The sequence below is a fragment of the Dinoponera quadriceps genome, unplaced genomic scaffold (assembly GCF_001313825.1).
Source record: "Dinoponera quadriceps isolate SergipeBrazil2010 unplaced genomic scaffold, ASM131382v1 scaffold2952, whole genome shotgun sequence".
NCBI classification, from domain to species: Eukaryota; Metazoa; Arthropoda; class Insecta; order Hymenoptera; family Formicidae; genus Dinoponera; species Dinoponera quadriceps.
The window spans coordinates 704,310-724,769 of NW_014557517.1; the positions used below are offsets into that span (position 1 = coordinate 704,310).

General features: G+C 45.7%; 1 protein-coding gene and 1 long non-coding RNA gene across 4 annotated transcripts in view; one reads left to right on the plus strand and one right to left on the minus strand.

Annotated features, from left to right (window-relative positions):
* Window positions 1-17,143, minus strand: part of LOC106749209 (dual specificity protein phosphatase 10) — a 37,805-nt gene extending 20,662 nt beyond the window's left edge. Inside the window, exons 1-4 of one of the 3 annotated variants that reach the window (XM_014628429.1) lie at window positions 17,080-17,143; window positions 14,817-15,059; window positions 13,286-13,471; window positions 3,791-4,678 (exon numbers count right to left, since the gene is read on the minus strand). In XM_014628429.1, the coding sequence (XP_014483915.1) occupies window positions 3,791-4,678; window positions 13,286-13,471; window positions 14,817-14,919 (1,177 nt within the window). In that variant the 5' untranslated portion in view covers window positions 14,920-15,059; window positions 17,080-17,143. Of the gene's footprint in view, window positions 1-3,790; window positions 4,679-7,804; window positions 8,571-13,285; window positions 13,472-14,816; window positions 15,343-17,079 lie in introns of those variants that run through there. The other 2 variants (XM_014628428.1, XM_014628430.1) reach the window with 2 other exon arrangements.
* LOC106749215 lies at window positions 861-12,158 on the plus strand. Its single transcript, XR_001374839.1, has 2 exons — window positions 861-927; window positions 11,449-12,158. It is a non-coding gene; the product is annotated as an uncharacterized LOC106749215 (long non-coding RNA).
* Window positions 17,144-20,460: the final 3,317 nt, after the last annotated feature.

Here is a 20,460-nt window from a genome sequence, read left to right on the forward strand (position 1 = left end):
ATCGTGTTTATAAATTGTGATTTGTGTCAAGATCAGCAATTATGCGAGTGGAAATACGTGAGAAATCGCGGATTTCATTTAAAGATTCCGAAATCACGATCCCCTCAGGTAGAAAGTCCGAGGACCCAGACACCCAATGATACAAATTTGTTCCACAAACCGAGCTGAAAGATCCCCGTTTCACGCCTGCACGACTCCTTCGCTCTCCTGTTTCTTTTTTCTTTTTTTTCAGGTCGATCTCAAAGAGTTTCGTCGCCGTACAGCACTGCGATATCGCTATCGCAATCGTCGGCGTTACGTCACAGCCCGCGTCCGAATCATGTAATAACCACATTTAGCGAATCGCCGCGAGCGCGCAAATATCGGTCGCTCGTTTCCTTCGAGCGCAATTAACGGCGCAAATTCTAAACAAATCCGCCATAATGTCCCCGCTAATTCGCCCGCCCTGCGCGAAGTAGCTTCGCGAAAACACGGCGAAAGCGCAGATCGCGGCGCGCAAAATCTGTCCGACTATTCGCGGCGTCATCTCCGACGTGAGTCACTCCTATGAATAGATCCCCACCTTTCGCCTCGTACACGCCGACGATGCGAGTACGACGACGACGACGTCGTCGCCGTCGTCGTCGTCGTCGCCGCGCGATCTACTCGAACGGATAATCTTCATCCAAACGCGGTCTCTCTCTTTTCCTCGAGCCCTTCTTTCCTTCCTCCCTCTCTCGATATGATCATCGTTTCTCAGATGATCTCCCACTGTTTTAATTTCCTTTCGGGAATAGTGGCAGTTCCTCGACGGAGCGAAATGAGCCGAGATCCAGAGAAAATGTCCGTGCCGCGCGTGAGCGCGCATTCAAAACAATAAACCGCGATTTGAAAATAGCGCACCGTAAGGAGGAGGAAAAGCGAAGGGGGGCGATGGAGGGAGAGAGAGTGAGTAAGAATTAATAACGCGTGATGAGCGGCAAAAATAGAGGCAGAAAATGATCGGCTTAAAAGTTTCGACGCGCGATTGGCGGCCGGCAGAAATATCGCGCTCGCATCATCGTTATTTCCGAAAACCAGAGTCTCACTCCCACGTAGAGGACCGGATAGACGACGACGGCGACGACGACGACAAACAACGTGCCGGGTTTCGCGGCCTTTTCGCTTTTGTAAACAAATTCCGCGCTGCAAGAGAAAAATGACCAGAGGACCGGACCGGCGGGAATCGAGATAGTTGGTCCGTTGGATATTCAATGGCGATATCAAGATGTCCCTGTTTAAGTTTTTATCATTTGCCGAGAAACATACTTTCCTGTAATTTTATTTAATTAATGAATTTTAATTTTGAGTGAAATTAAGACAAATACACACGCAATATTACAAACACGGAGATATTATTTATTTATTTTTTCTTATTAACGCTTTATTTATACGTCAATTGAGCTAATGAAGGTGCACGCACAATAGAAAGTGGTATATAAATAATTAAATATGTATGTACATATGTCTTAGGTATTGTTATAAAATGCAAATTTTTTATAGCTATATTTATATAACTAAATGGTTAATAATCCTGAAATTATTTTAATATAAATTAATCTTTTTTATATATCTCTATATCAGCCCTCAGTATCACAGTAATTTTTCATTAAAACTCTAAATGTGGTTTAGAAGAAATTAAAAATAGAAGTTAAAAAGAGGATATTAATCTTAAAAATTAAAAAGTACTCTATTTAATTACGATCATTATCTCAGTTTCCGAATAGTCAATCTACACAGTAAAAATTTTGTTGTAAAATTTAACACATTTCACATGTCCCAAACGGTCCATATAAATTCTTATGTTAATTTAACACAAGATAAATATGTTGAAAAGTAACACAAATATTATGTCAAACATTAACACAATGTTAATATCCATAACGTTAATCGACTCTGAAATATAAAATGTGTTATTGTAACACTTTCAAGTGTTATTTTAACACTTACACACTGTTGAATATCGACATTGTTGAATATCAACAAAAATATTCAGACAACATAAACATAATATGTTAAATTAACATATTTTTATATTAAAAATTTAATAGCAAAATTTTAACAAGGACCGATTTTAACACAAGTACAAAATGTTCTTTGCTGTATAACTTTATGTGTATGTACTTGTGTTACTTTATGTGTTATGATACTTCCATCAATATACAACTAAAATTTAAAAGGATTCCTGAGAGAATGATTTGACGGACCAACTGCTTTAATAAGCGCTAATTTATGTGCGCGCGAGTCCCATCATGACGATTTATTTTCAACCCGACCGAAATTACATTGTTATTACTTGTAAATTTCACGGATTCGTCAATATATTACAAGTTCAGATAAAGAGACGAGGGTTGAAGTGTCTAATGACCTGAGAAGATAAACTCTCTCGCGAATGCGAGAAATAAAATAAAACCGGGGCTCCACGATTCAAACGAGCAAGAAGAAGAAAAAGAAGAAGAAGAAGATGAAGAAGACCCGATAAATCTTGAAGAGACAGCTTCCAGAAAGTTGGCGAGCTTTATCTATATTTTCAAATAAAACAATTCACAACCCCACTATCTCTAAAAAAATGTATCTAAGATACTGCTTATGTGTGGGTCATCCTATATCTTCGGATATCGCTATCTTACCACTATCAGTTGTTGCCACTATCGTATGTTACCATATTCGATAACACAAGAAGGCACCTGGTGACTCAAACGCCAGAGTCTACTGAGCTCAAGTATAAGGAGGAGCTAGAATTTAATTATAGCAAGTGCAGCAATAAACTTAAGCACTGGTGAGTGTCGTCATAACATTAATTATGCTATAAAAATTATACTCAATTCATGACTCTTTTGTTATGAAATTGTGTTGTATATGATGTTATATGATGTATCACACAAACTTAAAAAATTTCAAATTTCTTATGTAAATCGAATTAAAAATATTCTGACACAGGCCAAAACAATTATACATCGAGAGATTTAAAGTTTCCAAATAATGGCAGAATTGTTTGAAATATTCTTTATTACTAAAAATAGAAAATAAGAAAGATGACATAAAAACTATAAAAAATATTCAAAAGAGAAAAAATTAACAAATTGTTCAAAAAAATTCTGTATTATTTATGAATAATACTTTATGAGAACTATGAATAATACTTTATGAATAATACTTTATGAATAATACTTTATGAATAATACTTTATGAATAATACTTATGAGAAATACTATAAACATCTTTAGATGGATAACCGTTTCAAATTGGATCCATGTCATATATATATATATATATATAGAACATTTTCTATGCGGAGAAAAGATTGTAGTAAAAATTACTAAAAAATTTTGTAATGCTTAACCATATCAGAATTATAACTGAATGATGTGTACTGTGAACTTTAGTGATGAATTTCATGTGAACTCATCACTAAGATTACAACACACATGATAATTTCAGTTATAATTCCAGTTCTTACTATATTTTCTCCGTGTACTTTGACTTAGAATCAGAAATATGCTCCTTACGTTTGTACAGTGTGTGTGTCATATAATACCTTCTATATCGAATATTGAAGGCTACGTTTATCTTCATCGTTTGATTCAACGCTCTTACAACATAATTCCACAATTCTTGTGTTTTAAATTTTACGAGAAAACTCTATATCACCAATAAATTCCAATATATCAAAGATCATAATCGCTCGTGGTAACATATGCAAGATAGAATACGTCGAATACTCATAGAATCGACTCGAGCTTAGAACGAAGAGAAATCAAACAGCACTCACCGATCAACAGGGCTGGTTCTTGGTCATCGTCCACAAGCGCGGCTAATACCAGGAACAGCGGGTGCTGGGCGGGCAGATGTTCCAGATCATCGGTGCAGTCGTCGTACACCACAACCTCCCTGAATTGCCTCTTCCTGAGCAGCTCTTTGCCCTCGCGGGCGGTCGCGAGATCGGCGAGCGTGGCTTTGCCCAGCTGCAGCCTGCGCCGATTGAACCGATCCGAGCAGTTGACATTGATGGCGCCGCGCACGTGATTGACGTTGTACAGTATAAACGGCCGGCAGTCGAGGATCACCGGAGCGGCGACGGCGGCGGGCCGCTCGAGACGTTGGGCCAAGTCGCCGGAAGTGATAACACGAGTCTTACTTAGCACCAGTTGACGATGGAGGGTACCGTTTTCCGCGCACGGGCTGGTTGGCAAACTGACGGTCTCCAGTTTGCAGCGCTTCGTGGTGGCCGAGAGGAGATGATGATGGTGCTGATGGTGATGATGATGGTGGTGATGATGATGATGGTGATAGTGGAGGTGGTGGTAACGACGGTGAGCGACGTCGTCGTCGATACCGATGCCGTCTGTCTCCTCGTCGATGACGTCGGGCGTGTCGGCGGGATTGCCGTTAACGATACTGGCGATCGGCGAGACGGTGGGGGAGGCAGGGAAGCTGCAGGGTCCTGGCTCGCTTAAGCTGCGATTCAGCACGAGCTTGAGATTGGCCCGCGGCCGGCCAGCTGACACTGGCTCGCAGCATAGTAGAGTAGACATCGAGGAGGACGGCGAATTTCGGTCTTGAAGCCGATGCTGCTCGTTCTGGTTGCTGCGTGCCGGATGGTGATGATTGGAATTCACGTCGGGGATGCTCGCGTCGTGACACGGTCCTGGGCTCGGCGCTGAAATCATTACACATTGGGCGCACATTAGCGGACTCGAGGGAATCTCTCTCCTCCTGCTGACGCACCGGCGAGTCAATTCATAATCTGATGTCTTTTTTGCACCGTGCTCTTCTCTCTTTCATGGATTATCCTGGTGTGTTACGCTGCTCTCTCAGCCGATTACAATTCTAATTTGGCAGTTGGACGGCGACCAATGTCCCGCGCGTTACGAAAGATCTGTTGTAAGCGACGATGTACTAACTTAGAAATTACGTGATACACCCGGGATTCGCTAGCCGTGCGCGGTTCATTTGTTTTTATAAATAACACCGTGTATATATATTCTTTATCCGTGTCAGCTCGTCTATTCCCCCCTCCCGGATCCTTGGAGTGAGATTTTTAGATTTCTGCCATCCTGTCTCTCTCTCTCTCTCTCTCTTTGTACATTCCCCGATGCTTTCTTAAAATACTGAAAAACATCTCGAACACATAAACCTTTTGAATCCGAAATACACGCCGCGTCGTGGAAATTTAAAAGAGCCTGGACCTTTGAACCATCAACTCGGCGAAACATTGTCGAGTTCCTCGAATCCAGACTTCTCAGGCAGCGCCATAGCTCATGACCCTTGGAGCGATGCGAAGAGTCTCGCGACATGTTTGCAAGCGTTAAATGCAAATATTTAATTCCCGCCTTCGTATCGTTCATCGTTGCATGTAATCTTCGCGTTAGAGAGAAACTCAACAGGCGCGTTTATTAACGCTAGATAAGTGATATGCGATACGGCGATCTGATGCGCTTCCGTATTCCATCGTATTCGGCGCCCGTTCGGTCTTGAAGAGCCGTTTAAATTGGATCAAGCCGAGTGATACTCTCTCGTTTGAAATCGACGGCCGATTAAACGGGAAACCATCGGTTACTTACACTCTCTCTCTCTCTCTCTCTCTCTCTCTCTCCTTTTCTCTCGCCCGGCCGCTCTCCCACTTTTCTTCCGCCATCGAAGTTTCTCTCCGGCCCCGAGAAGTCTTCGAGTTCGTTCTTTCGAATGAGTAAACGCTATGGAATTCGACGCTTCGAGCGGCAAGTGGGACCCCGCGACTAGCGATGGGCCCGATACCCTCGCAACACACACCTATCGATATTTCTCGCAAACACGTTCGCCAGGCCGTCATCGCCGGCCTGGCGCGAGAAAGTCGGCCCGAAGAGGAGAGCACATTTCATTCGCGGCCGTTCAACGGACGGAAATGTTAATTCGGACGAAAATCAACACGTGGCGGCGGTCCAAGGATTCCAAATATCGCGACGTTCATTTTTAGACGCGTTGTCTACGCGATTATCCGGTAATAATAGAAGAGCGCCGAAACGTTTCCACCGTCGACATTCCCGGCGGGGAAACTCAGGCGAGCTTCACACTAATACTAACATCGAGCTGTAAAAGCGTCTTTCGGTATCGATATATTTCGTCTCGCGCGGTATTTAAGTCGAGGGCGCACTTCGCGCGCGGAGCGGGAGGATGCGTGTGTTGATTCGGAACCTTCACTTTCGCGCCGTCGAATGGCAGAGATCGACGAATCACGGGGAATAATGGCACGCTTTCGTCGCGGAAGAGAGCCGGAGCTCCGCGTACGTTTGTCAAGGAACTCGTCGACGATCCTCCGCGGTGCAAACGAAGCGATTCATCGCCGGCGAAAATGTGGACGAGGATATTTGTTTGGGACTATCGCTACTCGCAACCTGACCATTCAGCCTGCGGACAGGTGTAGCGCCTGCCATGTACACCTGCCATCTTACGGGATACGTCGCTCTGCGTTCGCCCCATTCACTCGAAAAGAACGATAATTTCTCCGAATTAATCTGTCGGGGATCTTCGCGCTCTCTCTCTCTCTCTCTCTCTCTTTCTCTCTCATCTCGCTTCTTAATCTTCAAACATAATTTTATGGTCTCGATTAATCTCGATGATACAGCAACGGCGGCAAATTACATAATGGGCTGTCACGAGACGCACAAATTTCAGCAGCCGTCGGAATCCGAAGATCTAAGGATACAACGCGGTCTTCTCGCTTAGTGTGAAATATATAAAAGAACGCTGTGCGTCTCAACCTGTTTATTTTGTTCACACTGTCGTCGTGTAAACAAGCACAGGCTCTTAAGAATGTAGTATTTATGATCTCGCTTTTTCCGGTATCCAAAAAATAAATGTTTGGCGACATCTATTAAAGTAAAGAATAGTTTCGGCTTAGCCGATGCGAATGATTATAGTTTCTTTGTAACTACACGGAAAAAAGGAATGTATTGCCTATATAATACATCTGAAATTTAGTTATCAGACCTAGTTTTTAGCTAGGGGAGCTAGTTTTATATTTAAATATATTTAAGTATTATTTATATATATTTTTAGGTATAGGATCAAAAAGAATGAATTGACTAGATTTCAGTTGTATCACATGGACAGCTAATTTTTCGCTGTAGAAGCTACTTTTTCATTCCCGTGTAATATTTTCATCTATGACGTGTGAATAATGTGAGTAATGCGAATAATGTAATAGACTACGGTTAGTCTTAATTCCTAATAACAAAGGATAAAGCATCAACTCTTGATCGAAAAGTTCGTTCATTCCTCTTTATTGGCGTGTGTTCACGTGAAGTTCGAGGTCCAGAAGACTTAAGGATCTAAGAAGCCAATCAGTCATCACAATTTTCCACTTACGCGTGCCCAAGGATCTAAAATTGGGGGACACGCGCGCGTCCGCACTAGTAAGATTTCGCGCCACATCCGCGGAGAGATCAGCGGAAGCTCGAAGATATACGTGCGCTCCGTATTTAATCGGACACCTACGTGAAAGCACGAGAGGACGCTGAGAGATCGAGCGATCCAGGTGTGTCACAACAATGTTTTCGACTTACGACGGCGCCCTACAAGGTTCTACGAATTCGAAGGCATAAACTCGCGTGCGTGTGTAACTATGTGTGTGTACGACGAATTGCGAAATTCCGGCATCACAATCCAAGGGACCGAGCGTCCGAGGGTACGCTTGACGTCCCGCCGGGACACCTGGCGTACCTTTCGCGTCCCCCAGTCCAGCCCAGTCCAGAAGGGGGAACCCGTGGAAACCCGAGGAGGAGCCCAGGAGCTCCCGATTACACACCTTGCATCTACATGTCCGGGAAGCGAGGAGCTCGAGGTTTCTGGGAATCCGACGGCAATCCGAGCGTCCCAGTTCTCGGCTTACACATTCGCGGGAGAACCGAGGAACCCAGGAACCGAGGGTATCCAAACTGTGTTACGCACACTTCCGCCGTAGCGAGACACAAATTCAGGCTGACGGGGAGACCGAGGAGCCGACGGAGGAAGAGGGTGAGAGAGAGAGGGAGAGAGAGAGAAGGACGGAGCGGGTCAGGCCGCTGGAGTGACGTCACGGGTCTCAGGAGAGCGCGGTCGCGCGAGTCCTGGGGACCCCGCGATGCTCGCGTCGGGTCAACATGCTGCCCACGGGATCGGCGACGGAGTGCGCGAGGTGTACGGACACGGGCGGCGCGAGCCTGCGAATCGAGCGCGATCGACGGATCCACTGGCAACGGCCGGCGAGCGAAGACTGAGGAAGCCCGCTGCCGAGCGGCGCGATACGCGGCGACGACGATGACGACGAATTCGCCGGCGACGAGGAGAGTGGAGAACATTGGAGGAGAGTGGAGAACGCCGCCGCCGTTGCTGGCGGCGAGGACGGTCGCCGCGGGGGTGAAGGGGGTCGCGCGCAGGAGCGTAATTTAACCCCTCATACCGAAGCTTAGCGCACACTGGAATGCACGTTGCTGCTCGCCTCCACTCGCTTTTTAAATCGGACGACGGCGCCTCGATCGTCGTTTTCCTGAGGATCCCACGATTCTCCAACAACATTTCTCACTGCAGTTTTCGTCTTCTCGGGGGAAAAAAATTTATGCACGCTCCGCGTTGTTGATTCTCGACAACGGCCGCGTTTATCAGCGGGACATTTATTTCGCGACTGAGGTTTTCTGAGCTGAGATTGGATTTTTCTTTCACATCTAGAGGAATAGTCCAATCTTGGCACGGAAAATTTCCGACGGTTAGGAAATAAACGTTCTGCCGAGCGCGGCAACTAGTTGCGTCCAGCGAAGTTGCGGTCGCACGAGCGTTGGGTGACAATCATCTGTGATTGCTATATATTTTTAAATCTGCTAATCACGCCTATCCTTCAAAAGTCGATCGCTCAACTGTTGTGATCGTACGTTTATAAAGTCCTAAAATTCACGGATAGGTGAATCCCGAGATCTCGTTTGAAAAAATTTTTTTTATATATTGCGGCTATTTATTTATCATTATTATATTAAAGTTTTTCGTTAATATTTTTATGTATTTTCCTTATGCACGTTTTTCTCTTTTGCAGATCAAAGAGCATTTCTCGTTTAAATAAGTAAATAAATATATAAATAAAATAAAGAAATTAATAAATAAATAAATTTAATTTTGCGGAATCTTTTGTTCTTAAGAAGATCCTGGAGTCATCCTGTTTTATCGCAAATTTGTTAGTACTATGCTCGACGCTGCACAGAATTAAAAATCTTTTTGCATAATTATAATCACACGTGTTAATGTAGGTGAGGACGGTTGATTTTATTCGGAAAACTAAAAAAATTTTAATCTGTTTTTTTTTTTTCGAATAAAGTCAACCATCCTCGCCTACATTAACGTATATATATGTAAAAGGATTTTTAATTCAGCCAATTGCGACACCAGGATCTCCTTGAAGACGTCATTTCGGGCGAAATGACTCGCAGTTTTGGATTCAAAAGACATTCGGATCCTCGTCAGACGCTTTTTCGAAAACGCAACGCGTTCTCCGATCGAAATTCCCGAACTCGGAATTGTCGTATTCGCCTCCCCCCCCTCCCCCGCCTTCCCCCGATTCTTAGATCCACTCGAGTTCCGCACGCAACATCGGCTATCTATCGGTGATCCCGAAAGAAAAAAAGAGAGAAAGAGAGAGAGAGAGAGATAAAGAGAGAGAAAAGAAGAAGTTCTGCGCCATCGTGCGTGCAACGCGCGCGCGATGACTCATCGCGACGGCCGCGAGCACACTTTTGCGCTCTACGTGCACGCGCGCTGGTATTGTGTATACACTTGTACAGTCGTACCCGGTGTCTCGGGATACATTCGCGCCGCGACACTGCCGTACCGCGAGGAGTTCCTCGCCGGTGCGCGCGATCGATGTCTCGCGGTCTCGGTACTTTGAATATTAATAGCACCGCTGAGATCGCGTGAGAACTATAGCAATGAGACGTAAAGGGACTTCCGTGTGATCGATATTATCGTCAGCGTATCTCGGCGTATTAATATCGATATTGCCGCCTGTTTTTTATCACACATAGTATTACGTCGACCTTTGACGGTTTCCTCTCTCTCTCTCTCTCTCTCTCTCTCTCTTTTGCGGCTCAAACGAGGCTTCAGGAAGGCACTGTACTGTGCACCTCGACTTCCCGGGGATCTCCCGTCGTCGGGGGCGCTCGGAAAAGCCCCGGATTAATTATCCGTCAATTATTTCGGGCCAATCTAGCCGCGCGTAGCGCTTCTCTGGCGTTAATCAACCGCTTTATTTCGGTACGTGCGATAATTTCGTCACACGGGACAACGTTTTTCACATGTTGTGTGTTCAAGCTGATAAAAGAAGAGCCGGGAGCACGATTGACACATGCGTGTTGTTTCCTCAGGTGAGATGAGGCGAATTTTATTTTTTTCTAACAGTTTTAAATTTAAATTATTTCTGGTTCAACGGTGAGAGACTCGCGACAAGCGTGCGGCAGGATTCGACGACTGCCTTCTTCTGGCGAGGGTGCGAGTTCAATACGATCCGTAGGGAAGTTCGATCTCCCTGCCTTTTTTACAGTAAATTAATCGATGCACTTCTTCACATTCCTCTATTAATCTCGGAGGGGGAGATAAGATTGTCGGCATTATGATGGCATTGACGATGCGCTCACGCACAAGAACTGTTTTTGAAAATGTGATCGTCTATTCTTCGACGCTTACGCGATGCTCGCTTGCAAAAACCACTCCGGACGAGGGAACCTTTATTTGTCCGTGATGTAACTTTCGGGTATCTTGTTATTTACACATTCTGCAGATTGAACGGCTCCGAAGATTCGGTATCTTGCGAATGCAGTGATTCGCAAAGCGATTAGATGGGGAGACGTGAACATCCACATTTGCCAAGCCCCAAGACGGGATTTCTAAAGATACAAAAACAAGAAGTTTCGCCTTGAATTTGGATCTGAGAGCTTGAAAATTCAACGATCCAAAACTGCGAGTCATGTCGCCTGAAATGACGTCCTCGAGAACACGAGGTTCCACAATGCCATTAAGTTTAGGTTATGTTATTAAAAAGTAAATACTTTATGAGATATTTCATATTTTGAACTGAAAAACACAGGAATATAAAATATGTCGAAAAATATTCACTTTTCGATGATCTTACTCTGATACTTTTATACGCCGAATGGACAGAGAAATTTATTTGGGTTAAGAAAACTATACGATTCCATTAAAAAAAGAAAAAAAAAAACTGACCTTTACTTGGCCTTGATGCCTCCATCCAAGGTCAAGCTGATAAGGATTAGTGAATAGATCTTTTTAAACCCTTCAACTTTTATCCAAAACGTTTCTCTCAAAATTGCATCGTTTACGAGATACTGAATTGTATCCAGACTTTGTGCCACCCTGTATATGAGAATATCTATCACTGATTTATAAGATTAATTTTTTTCACCGTGTAACCAGGGCCAGGGAGATCACAGAAGACGGGGTTCAAGGGGAAATTCAAGGACCCGAGGCAATCCGCGGAACGCGAAAAACCAAACGCGACCATCCATCAATCCGTCCGCTCGACAACCCCCGGAGAGGCGCAAGTGCACGCGCACCGCGGCAACGTTCGCGCGTGGTCATCTACTCCGTGTACCAAAGATAGAGTCTGACATCACACACACGGGCATCAGTCGGGTCGAACGAGCGATAAACATATTCGCGCGCGGTGTCCTCGTACGCGGAAGGTTCCAGTTTACCGCTCACAACTGTCCCGATCGATCGATGCACCCACCGATGGCTGCGGCCGTGCGAATTCTTCGTCTACTTTCTCCTATTTCTCCCGTGTGTGCGAACGGGATCCCTCGCCGTAATTCGCCTTCGCTCGTTTAAAGCGATTCGGCATTACGAGCTACTTGTGCGGAGGTAACAACGCGTCGACGTCTCTCGGGACATTTTCCTGTTTGTTTTTACATACATGTATCTTTCTCTCGCGCAACCAACACACACACACACTCTCTCTCTGTGCGACGTCGTCTGTGCCATGTCGAGGTGCGTGCGCGATCGACTACGCACATTCGCGCATCGTTTATAGATAATGCACTCGAGGCGATCCAAAGATCCATCTACAGACAAGAAAAACCCGCCCAGCGCAGCCCCGAAGATATAAAAAAAAAAAAAAAAACTGATAATACGAAAATTACACGGCCCCAAGGCCTCGCGCCTCGGCGATGAGATTCAAGGACCCAAAATGTACGAAATCGGGGAGCGAAGAGCGCGAAATTGATGTTAATTAATGTTGATGCCAGCGACGCGTGTGCGACGATGTGTAACGGACGATTAAGAATCACCGATAATTATATCAGCTGTCTCAAATTATGACGTCAGTGGCGAGAAAATAAACCAGACTGTCTTCTGTTGCTTTCGTTCGGTCGGATTTTCCTTCAAGCCGCTTCTATTGTACGTTTCGAGACAAAAAACTGCAAAAAAAAAATTAAACAACTTTCATTCCGTTTAGATTCCTCGGCAAGTGCGATTGTCTTTTCTGTAGCTTCTCTCAGTTTTCCACGTCTCACTCTGGGCCAATCGATTTTTCTTTTTGGCGAATTTCATAAACGCAGGGCTCCGATTGGCCGATTTGAATTTATGTTCGTGAGGACTTGTTTAAATAACACTGGAGGGGAAAGGTTAACCGATTTCTCTCGACTTTTCCGAGGCGTTGAGTTTCGGCGAGGGTTTGCTATTTGCTCAGAATAATGGCGGATACGGCAGCTTATAGTAACACGTAACATTCGCTGCTGCTGTTGATAACGCGTCTTTGTACATACTATCGTCAGACGTCACGATACCTGATAAAATACGCTTCGTTCAAGTACGATGTACAAGATACGCGCGCTATATAGAGTGACTCGCAATTAGCGATAAGGTGATAGCTTCGAAATAATGTTCGCTCGCGCGCGCACCTAAATCCTCCATGAAGTTTCCGCTATGTTGCAACTCCAAGTTAATTAAATGTCACTTTTGTCGGTCAGTAAAATTCCAAAATAGAACACGCCACAAAGATGTGGTGAATATTTTCAGGATGCGATCTTGCGATCTTTGCGAGAGAAGAAATTCAAGGTTGCTGATATTTTAAAATATCTCTCAGAAGACGATAAGAGAAATGAACTAAGAGAGGGGAGATAAGCGAGAAGCAAAAAGTCTGAAAATAGCGAACGCACATAATCGAGGGGATACGAAGATTGATAATTATAAATTAATAACTTATCTGAGATATAATTTTGTGCGCGATGGATTCAACAAGAGCTCGACTCACCATCGATTGGTCGGAAACGGAATCTTTTGAGCCTCGGTAATGTCGCAGGGGAACAAACTCTCGTCAGGGCTGGCATCTCGCTGGCACGTTCGCTGCTTGACAATCGGCCGGAAATTCCGTTCGAGGACGATTTCAGCTCCGGAACAGCGGCGCGTTTCGGTGATCTCTCGGTGATGCCAGTGGCCTCTGCGAAAACGAAGGTGAAATATCCTTTGTTTAAGTGGACTGTGTGCAATCACCTGACGTGGACGACGGTGCGTCATCGTCGAGTGTCATCGCATAAATGTGTGTGTATCATTGCTCCAGTAAGCGGATTGCAAAACTTTGCGCGAAATCACGCCACGGCGGCGTTTTTTTTTTCCTTAATAGCCGCCCCGATGTCATTGCACAGCGATATTTCCTTCGAGCCGGCGAATATGCCACATTCGCATATTTCGTACATCAACTCGCGTTACTCAATACTTTCTAACCGTCAGACGTTTAAATATCTTAAACCTCAAAGAAAAGAATAACATCGCCTTCAGTGTTATTGATATTTTTTTTAACGTACAGAAAGAACGTTACCTTGGCCAAATTTTAACGCAGAGAATATTGTCAAATATTGCTATACACACTCTACCTAATGTTTTCTAAGTTTCAATGTATTATTGAGATCTCAAGAAGGAATTCGCGTGTTAATACCGAATTCGAGGGATACCTGTTGGGCTCATAGGTAATATAAATATTTAATTTATCGTTTTGGGCGTACCACGTGACCTTACGCTGAATTTATCTTCTATCGGATCTCTCATTTTTATGTGCTCTGAATCACCCATTTTTCTGTAAATATATTTAACCGTTAAATGTCAAGCTGTCGAGACAAAACTTGTCACAGGCTCGATCATGGCTCTGAGTCATACGATTGACAATCAATCGCGGAAGAGGACGTAAATACTTACTTTCGAAATATCACGACTTCATCTTTCAAAGTGATATTATTTCCTGTTCTTTACGTTCGGTTGAGAAATATTTTGAATAATCATTGCGATAAAAAAAAACTAACAAAGTATTAACCCCCGTTTGTTAATAACTACTTTTTCATTTTTTATATATATCAGCAACGATTAAAGTGAACATTCTCGTACAACAAATGAGGAAGATAAAACAATATATATATTTAACTTGAAGTAACAATTTAATTTTATACTTACAGTTTTAATTAAATTATATTAATTTCCTGATTTTAATCCACTTCCTTGAAAATTAAGCTCCGTTGAAAAAAATTCATTTTATATACATATTTATTTTAATATATTTATTTTATACATTTATTTTTATTTATTACGCATATATAAATATATATTTTAAGTATTTATTTAAATTTATTTTATGTATTTATTTTATCAATCCCAGTCGGACAGTCTTCTTCCTGACATACTGCCGATAACGACACACTTTCACATACCTACTTTCGATTGCAATATAATTCCGAGCTAGTTTCGAATAACAGATGAGAAACCAAAAGTTTGACAAGTGTCTGCGTGTCACTTACCTGGCGACAGCGGTCTCTTGATGGGCGACGCTCTTGCGGCACGATGGTTCGCTGTTGACTGTGTCGCGGCGTCGTGGCCAGCCGCCGATATCTTGCCGTTCATCCTCGAGGCCGGCCAGTTCGTTCCGGCGATCCTGACTCACGTACCAGGAAGCTCAATCCGGAGGACGTAGGAGCATACTGACGCACACAGCCCCGCGAGGTGACCCTCTATGATTCCAGGTGACGATTGCTCACGCTGACCTGAAAGCAGTCCAACACCCGTTAGAGAAACGTGACACAGACCGCATGATTCGTCAACATGACACGAGGGACACAGGTAAAGAATTGCAGCCGAGACAGGAATCATTGTCCCTACGTGCGCCGAAAAGAATGGAAAAACAAATAATAAGAGTCGAGGAAGGCTGGCTAATAACTCTGCCTTAAAATCAGGAAGACCCATGCTTATTCTTATCTCATGGATGCAAGATTTACTCGCTTCTATTTCTCTTGTGACTAATAAGACAAAATTTCTCTCGATCCAGGAACAGTTTTCATTCAGCCTTCCATTCTGCATATCAATTGTGAACCGAAGGAATCAAATGAATAAAGGAGACGGATGAGGAGCGTTGACTTCGGCGAGGAGCCTTGAAGAAGGAGGAACAGGAACTCGGGGAGCCAAGGCGATCCACAATTTCTCGCTCGTTCGTCTTAACAATTCGGCCCGATTTAAGGCAGGGACGACGTGGAGAAAGGGAGCGAAATCGATTCTATCGCAGCACTCCCTCTCGATAGAATGTCAGCAGAGAGTATTCGTCGGTTTCTTATCGAGTTCCCATTAGTGTTATTCACATGTAGAGAGTGTCATGATTAAATTCACAAACTTAGGCGGAACAAATTTCCAAAAGATGTGGGTAAAGACGTCTGATTTGTGTTTCAGACGTCTCCGAGAAGTCTTCTAGAAATTTGTTCCGCTTGGGAATATATATCTCGTACGTGTGCTCAATTGTGCTCTTAAATATCCAGGTGTGTGGATATAGTAAATATGAAAATTTACTTGACAATCAGTCGTTTTTGCTTACTCAAACTTTCCCCTTCGCTTGGCGATGCCTTCATAGCGCGCGAGGTTATCCGCAGAAGCGATTGTTTCATACATGACGATGACACACCGTACACATTTCGTCCGTTTACTGAGAAATAAACGAGAAGGAACCGTCGCTGAAAGCACCCACCTTGAATGCGATGTCCCGGTAAGCAGCTAACGCTCGCTATCCGGTGGGAAGGGGTTATCGGTGCACCTCGCGAAGGAGTTACGGCGCACTGCGTGCGTGTATTTACATAGCGTTCAGCCTCGAGGTAAAAACGCAAGGCTGCGGCAAGGACTCGCGCCATTATCGGTGCACGGTCGCACACGACCGAACGAAAGACGGTCGGAGCTATCGCGGTAACAAGACTGACACGGCAAGCGCGGGAAAGCGCGAACAGTAACTCAATCGGCCAATCATAGTTGAGAAATTCAAACCGATAGCCTATATAAGTCAATTCTCGATCGTGATTGGTCGGTCGTGTTTCTGCTGATCCAGGCAGAACAAATTTCTAAGGACCGGTAAAGAAAAAAGTTATAGACCATGAGAAATAAGTACGGATGATCTAATGCTTAAATATTAATATTTTTCATCGTATTAACCCTTATCGGACGCTAGCTTTTTATGCGTGATTCTCACTGGATTGTAGCTGGTTTCGGTAAATATGCGAACTTGTCACCTCCTATGTGACGTACGACTGCAGCGACGAAGTATTGTTGTCACGTGAGAGGTGACTTACGACCGATAAGGGTTAATTTTTCTTTCTTTTAGACGTCTTATGTCCCGATTTCGGACATTGTTTGGGAAGTTAACTAGAAGAAAATGAAAAATCAAAGACGTCTAAAAAACATTCTATCTTCTTGTAGGTATATTTCGAACGTCTTTAAGAGGTCTTTTAGAAATCTGCTCCGGCTGGGGAATTTTTTCGTCTTTTTGCGCAAACCTAAATCCTTCTCAAATGTCGATCTTCATTTTTACTTTTCGGTTTGAATCGGTTCGGTGAAACGGAGACAATCAAGCTTAATCATCGATTACTCGCTGTGCGAGTATATAATCGCGATATCGCTAAAGAGGGGATGATATCGTCGAAGGTCCCCGAAAATGCGGTGACGCAGTCGACAGTTGTGTGTGCAACGAAACAAGACAGCGCATTGAGAGAAAGAGAGAGAAAGAAAGTGAGAGAGCTAAAAATGGCGTACATTTTACGAATCCCGCGCTCTCCTCGGATGGAATCCGCCCCGACGTCCCGTTCCGGCGTCTCTACATCCTTCGATTCGTCCAGGCGTATATCGGCGCGTGCACACGCGAGTCCCGCTGCGACGCGCTTCCTCGGCACTCGGACTGGTGACGTCGCGACGCGGACGTCGACGTGCATGGCCCCGTCGACGCTGTCACCGAGAGCGCGACTGTGCCGAAAGTGTTGCCCGCAACGCGGCACTCCTCGCGTGCACACGGTGTCCTAGGTAACACAACCCGCCGCCGCGGGTCCGAGATACATGCGCGCACGGGCGCGCGCCGATCACGTGTATAAGCGCGAGTATCGAATCGATTTCTTCACCTGCCTCGCAGCAGAGTTTCTCAATATCCCGCATTTCTCAATAGCCGCTGATAATCGCCGACGAAGCTCGCGCCGAGGAGCGATCAGGAGCGCGTTGTCGCGCACCTAGTGCATCGAACGCGTCACACCGTCACCTCACGCACCTTCGGCGAAAACGTGACGCCGACAACACGAGATGTCCCGCCAGGTGATTCATGCGGCCCGTGATGTGGGTATCACTGGCTGCGGTGACGTCCCGATCCGCTTCCGTATTTAGCTAAGCGCACGCGTTTTATTCCGCGGCATTACTTCACCCTTCGCGAGTACATCGTATTTAGATTGAATCGATTCGGCTGGCGCGCGTCACGGCTTGTGTGACCCACTTTTCCAACGTCGAACGTTTTCTTATGTACGTATCGACGGCGAGGCGCGCTCACCCTCTCGCCGTGACGTGAAAGAAGCGCGGTTCTGTTCCACGTTACGGTCTTACGTCACGGTGGATTTCGGCGAAACGAAGGGGGGAGGGGGGAGGTAGAAAAGGGGGATGACGTTACTCATCCCGGTGACTTCACACGACCTGCATTTATTGAACGATCGATTGGACGCCGTGATGAGGTGGGTATTCTTTGGTAATCGTGAGCTGAAGCAATGTCGGAAATATCGAACGATCGTTAACAGCGGCGGGAGGATCGTTATTTCTTCGACGAGAGTTCCGCAACGTGTCCCTGATCAGTGGGAGAATGCGGTCTCTCTCTCTCTCAGACCCGGTTTTTCATTTTCCGGTTAACTTGTGGTTACGGACTTATTAATCCGATGATAACGTAAAAATTGTGTTTCTCTAATCCTAGTTAATCGTTAAACTTTCGTTAAACTTAGGCTCCGTGGTAGTCGCCGTGATTGTTCTTGTTTAACGACGTCAGGAGCGAGAAAACGCACGCCACGATTTTTTACGTTATACTTTTTAAGTAAAAAAAAAAAGTATATCCGCAAAACGACGATTTTAGTATCGTCCTTAGTTTAAATCTGAACCACAAGTTAATCAGAACGTGAAAAACCGAGCTGCAGTAACTTTCGGAACATTGATTTTCTTATTGGACAGCAGTGTCTGAAGTTTGTTGCGATTGAAGAGCATCGCAGCTCTTTCATCGACTGTGCACAAAGCCTCTTTCACAACACGTTGAACAATAAAATAACGGAGAATAACATAATATAATGATAAAATACATCTCTTTTAAATAACATATAATATGGCAGTTGGTAATGATGCAAACAAAACACGCTCGAAGGAACATAAAACACGTCGGCGAATTGAACAAAATTAACTAACAATACACGAAGATATCAAAAAATTGCAATCGCGCAATTACAGCTGACAACACCGAAATCGTACATTCGACGACGCATCTTTAACGAGGGTTTGCATATTTCAATTTCCATGCCTGAAACAAGAAAGCTTTTCGAGCGCCAATCGAATAAGATTCGCCCGATCGCTCGACGTAAATCTCACGCTGCTAGAAACTAGAACGACGCGTATCGGACGCAAAGCTACACGCGCGCACCGCGGAGATAACAAAATAAAGCATGAGTCGTTGGCAAAATTGCACAGAGATAACACGGTAAAAAAAGAAAAAAAAGTGATAAAAATCGCAATACCGCGAAGCTGCGTGTACGGACGCAGACGAGAGACGCATTAAACGCGAAGTAGCCGAGTAACAAACGTCCCGAATCGGACGACCTAAAGCTGCGGTACGCTCAACATCTTGCCCGCATCCCCCTTGCAGATCCTGTTATGCCGCGAGAGCGTCATGTATATCCTCAGGCGCAGGTACAATTTGAGCAGGAGGCCGACCGGGAATTCCGGACAGGGTGGCTTGTACTCGACCCGCTGCGCGAGCTGCAGTATACGCGCGCCGAGGCTCTCCTCGGCGGCGAGTTCTTCGAAGTTCCCCACGAACACGTCCTCGAGGCCGGAAACGTAAGCGGTGAAGGAGTCCGGCGCGCCTTTGGGCGAGGATTCTCTCCTCGCCTCCTTCACATAGGCCGCGCACACGTCGCAGCTGTGCGCGCGCGAGCACTCGTCGAGCAGGTACTCGCAGGCGCGTTTGAACGCCGCTTTCTCAGGTTGCGGATTGATGTCGCGATAATTGGTCGCGGTGACGTGCAGAGCGGCCGCCTGCTGGCCGGTCCGAGAGGAAGACGACAGCGTGGACGCCGACGAGGCCGCTATCCGCTTGAGCATCCTGCGCGTCTTCCCGACGGAGTCCTCGCCGCACGAGTGCTCGAGCAGGTGTTTGCTCACGAGATTCTTGAACGCGCGAGTAAACAGAATGGGCGTGGGCAGGGCGCGATTTCCACTCTGCCGTCTAATGGAGCGGAAAATGCGCTCGACGCACTCCTGGCTGAGTCGTCTCGTGCGGAGAAAGGGAAGCTGGTGCTCCCGCAGCACGCTCCACAGTTGCACAACGGCGTTGATCGTGACCTGCCAACGGTCGAAGCAGCCGGTCGACTTCGCGCCCGTCCGCTCGCTCATCACTCGGATCGACTTGAGGAAATCGAGCGTTCGCTGGAGGAAGCACATCTCGTGGGCGCTGCCGGTGAACGCTTGGCTGAAGTCCTTGCCGTTGGAGGACTTGGCGGCGGCGCAGGAGTTGAGGATGTCGAACAGTTGGTCGAAGTTGCGCACGAATTCCACCGTGCCGACCGCCTTAAGCGGGAACCGGCCGGACATGGTGTACACGCTCAGTCCTGCGGCTAGCGTGCTGCTGAACACCTGAACGGCGTATTTCGTCTCCGTTTTCTGGTATTTGTTGGGCTCCAGGTGGGCCACGGATAGTTTGGGGACCAGCGGCAGTCGCATCTGGCTGTCGCTCCTGAAGAACAGCTCGATGTCCATCCACGACGCCCTCTTCTCTCGGAAGTGGAGGTCGTGCTTCATGAGGATGTTCCTCGTCGCCCTTATCAAACGGCCGGCGTCGAACACGTAGAACACCCTCTCGCCGTCCACCAGGAACGACGGGTGCTCCGCGAAGATGCCCAGCTGCCG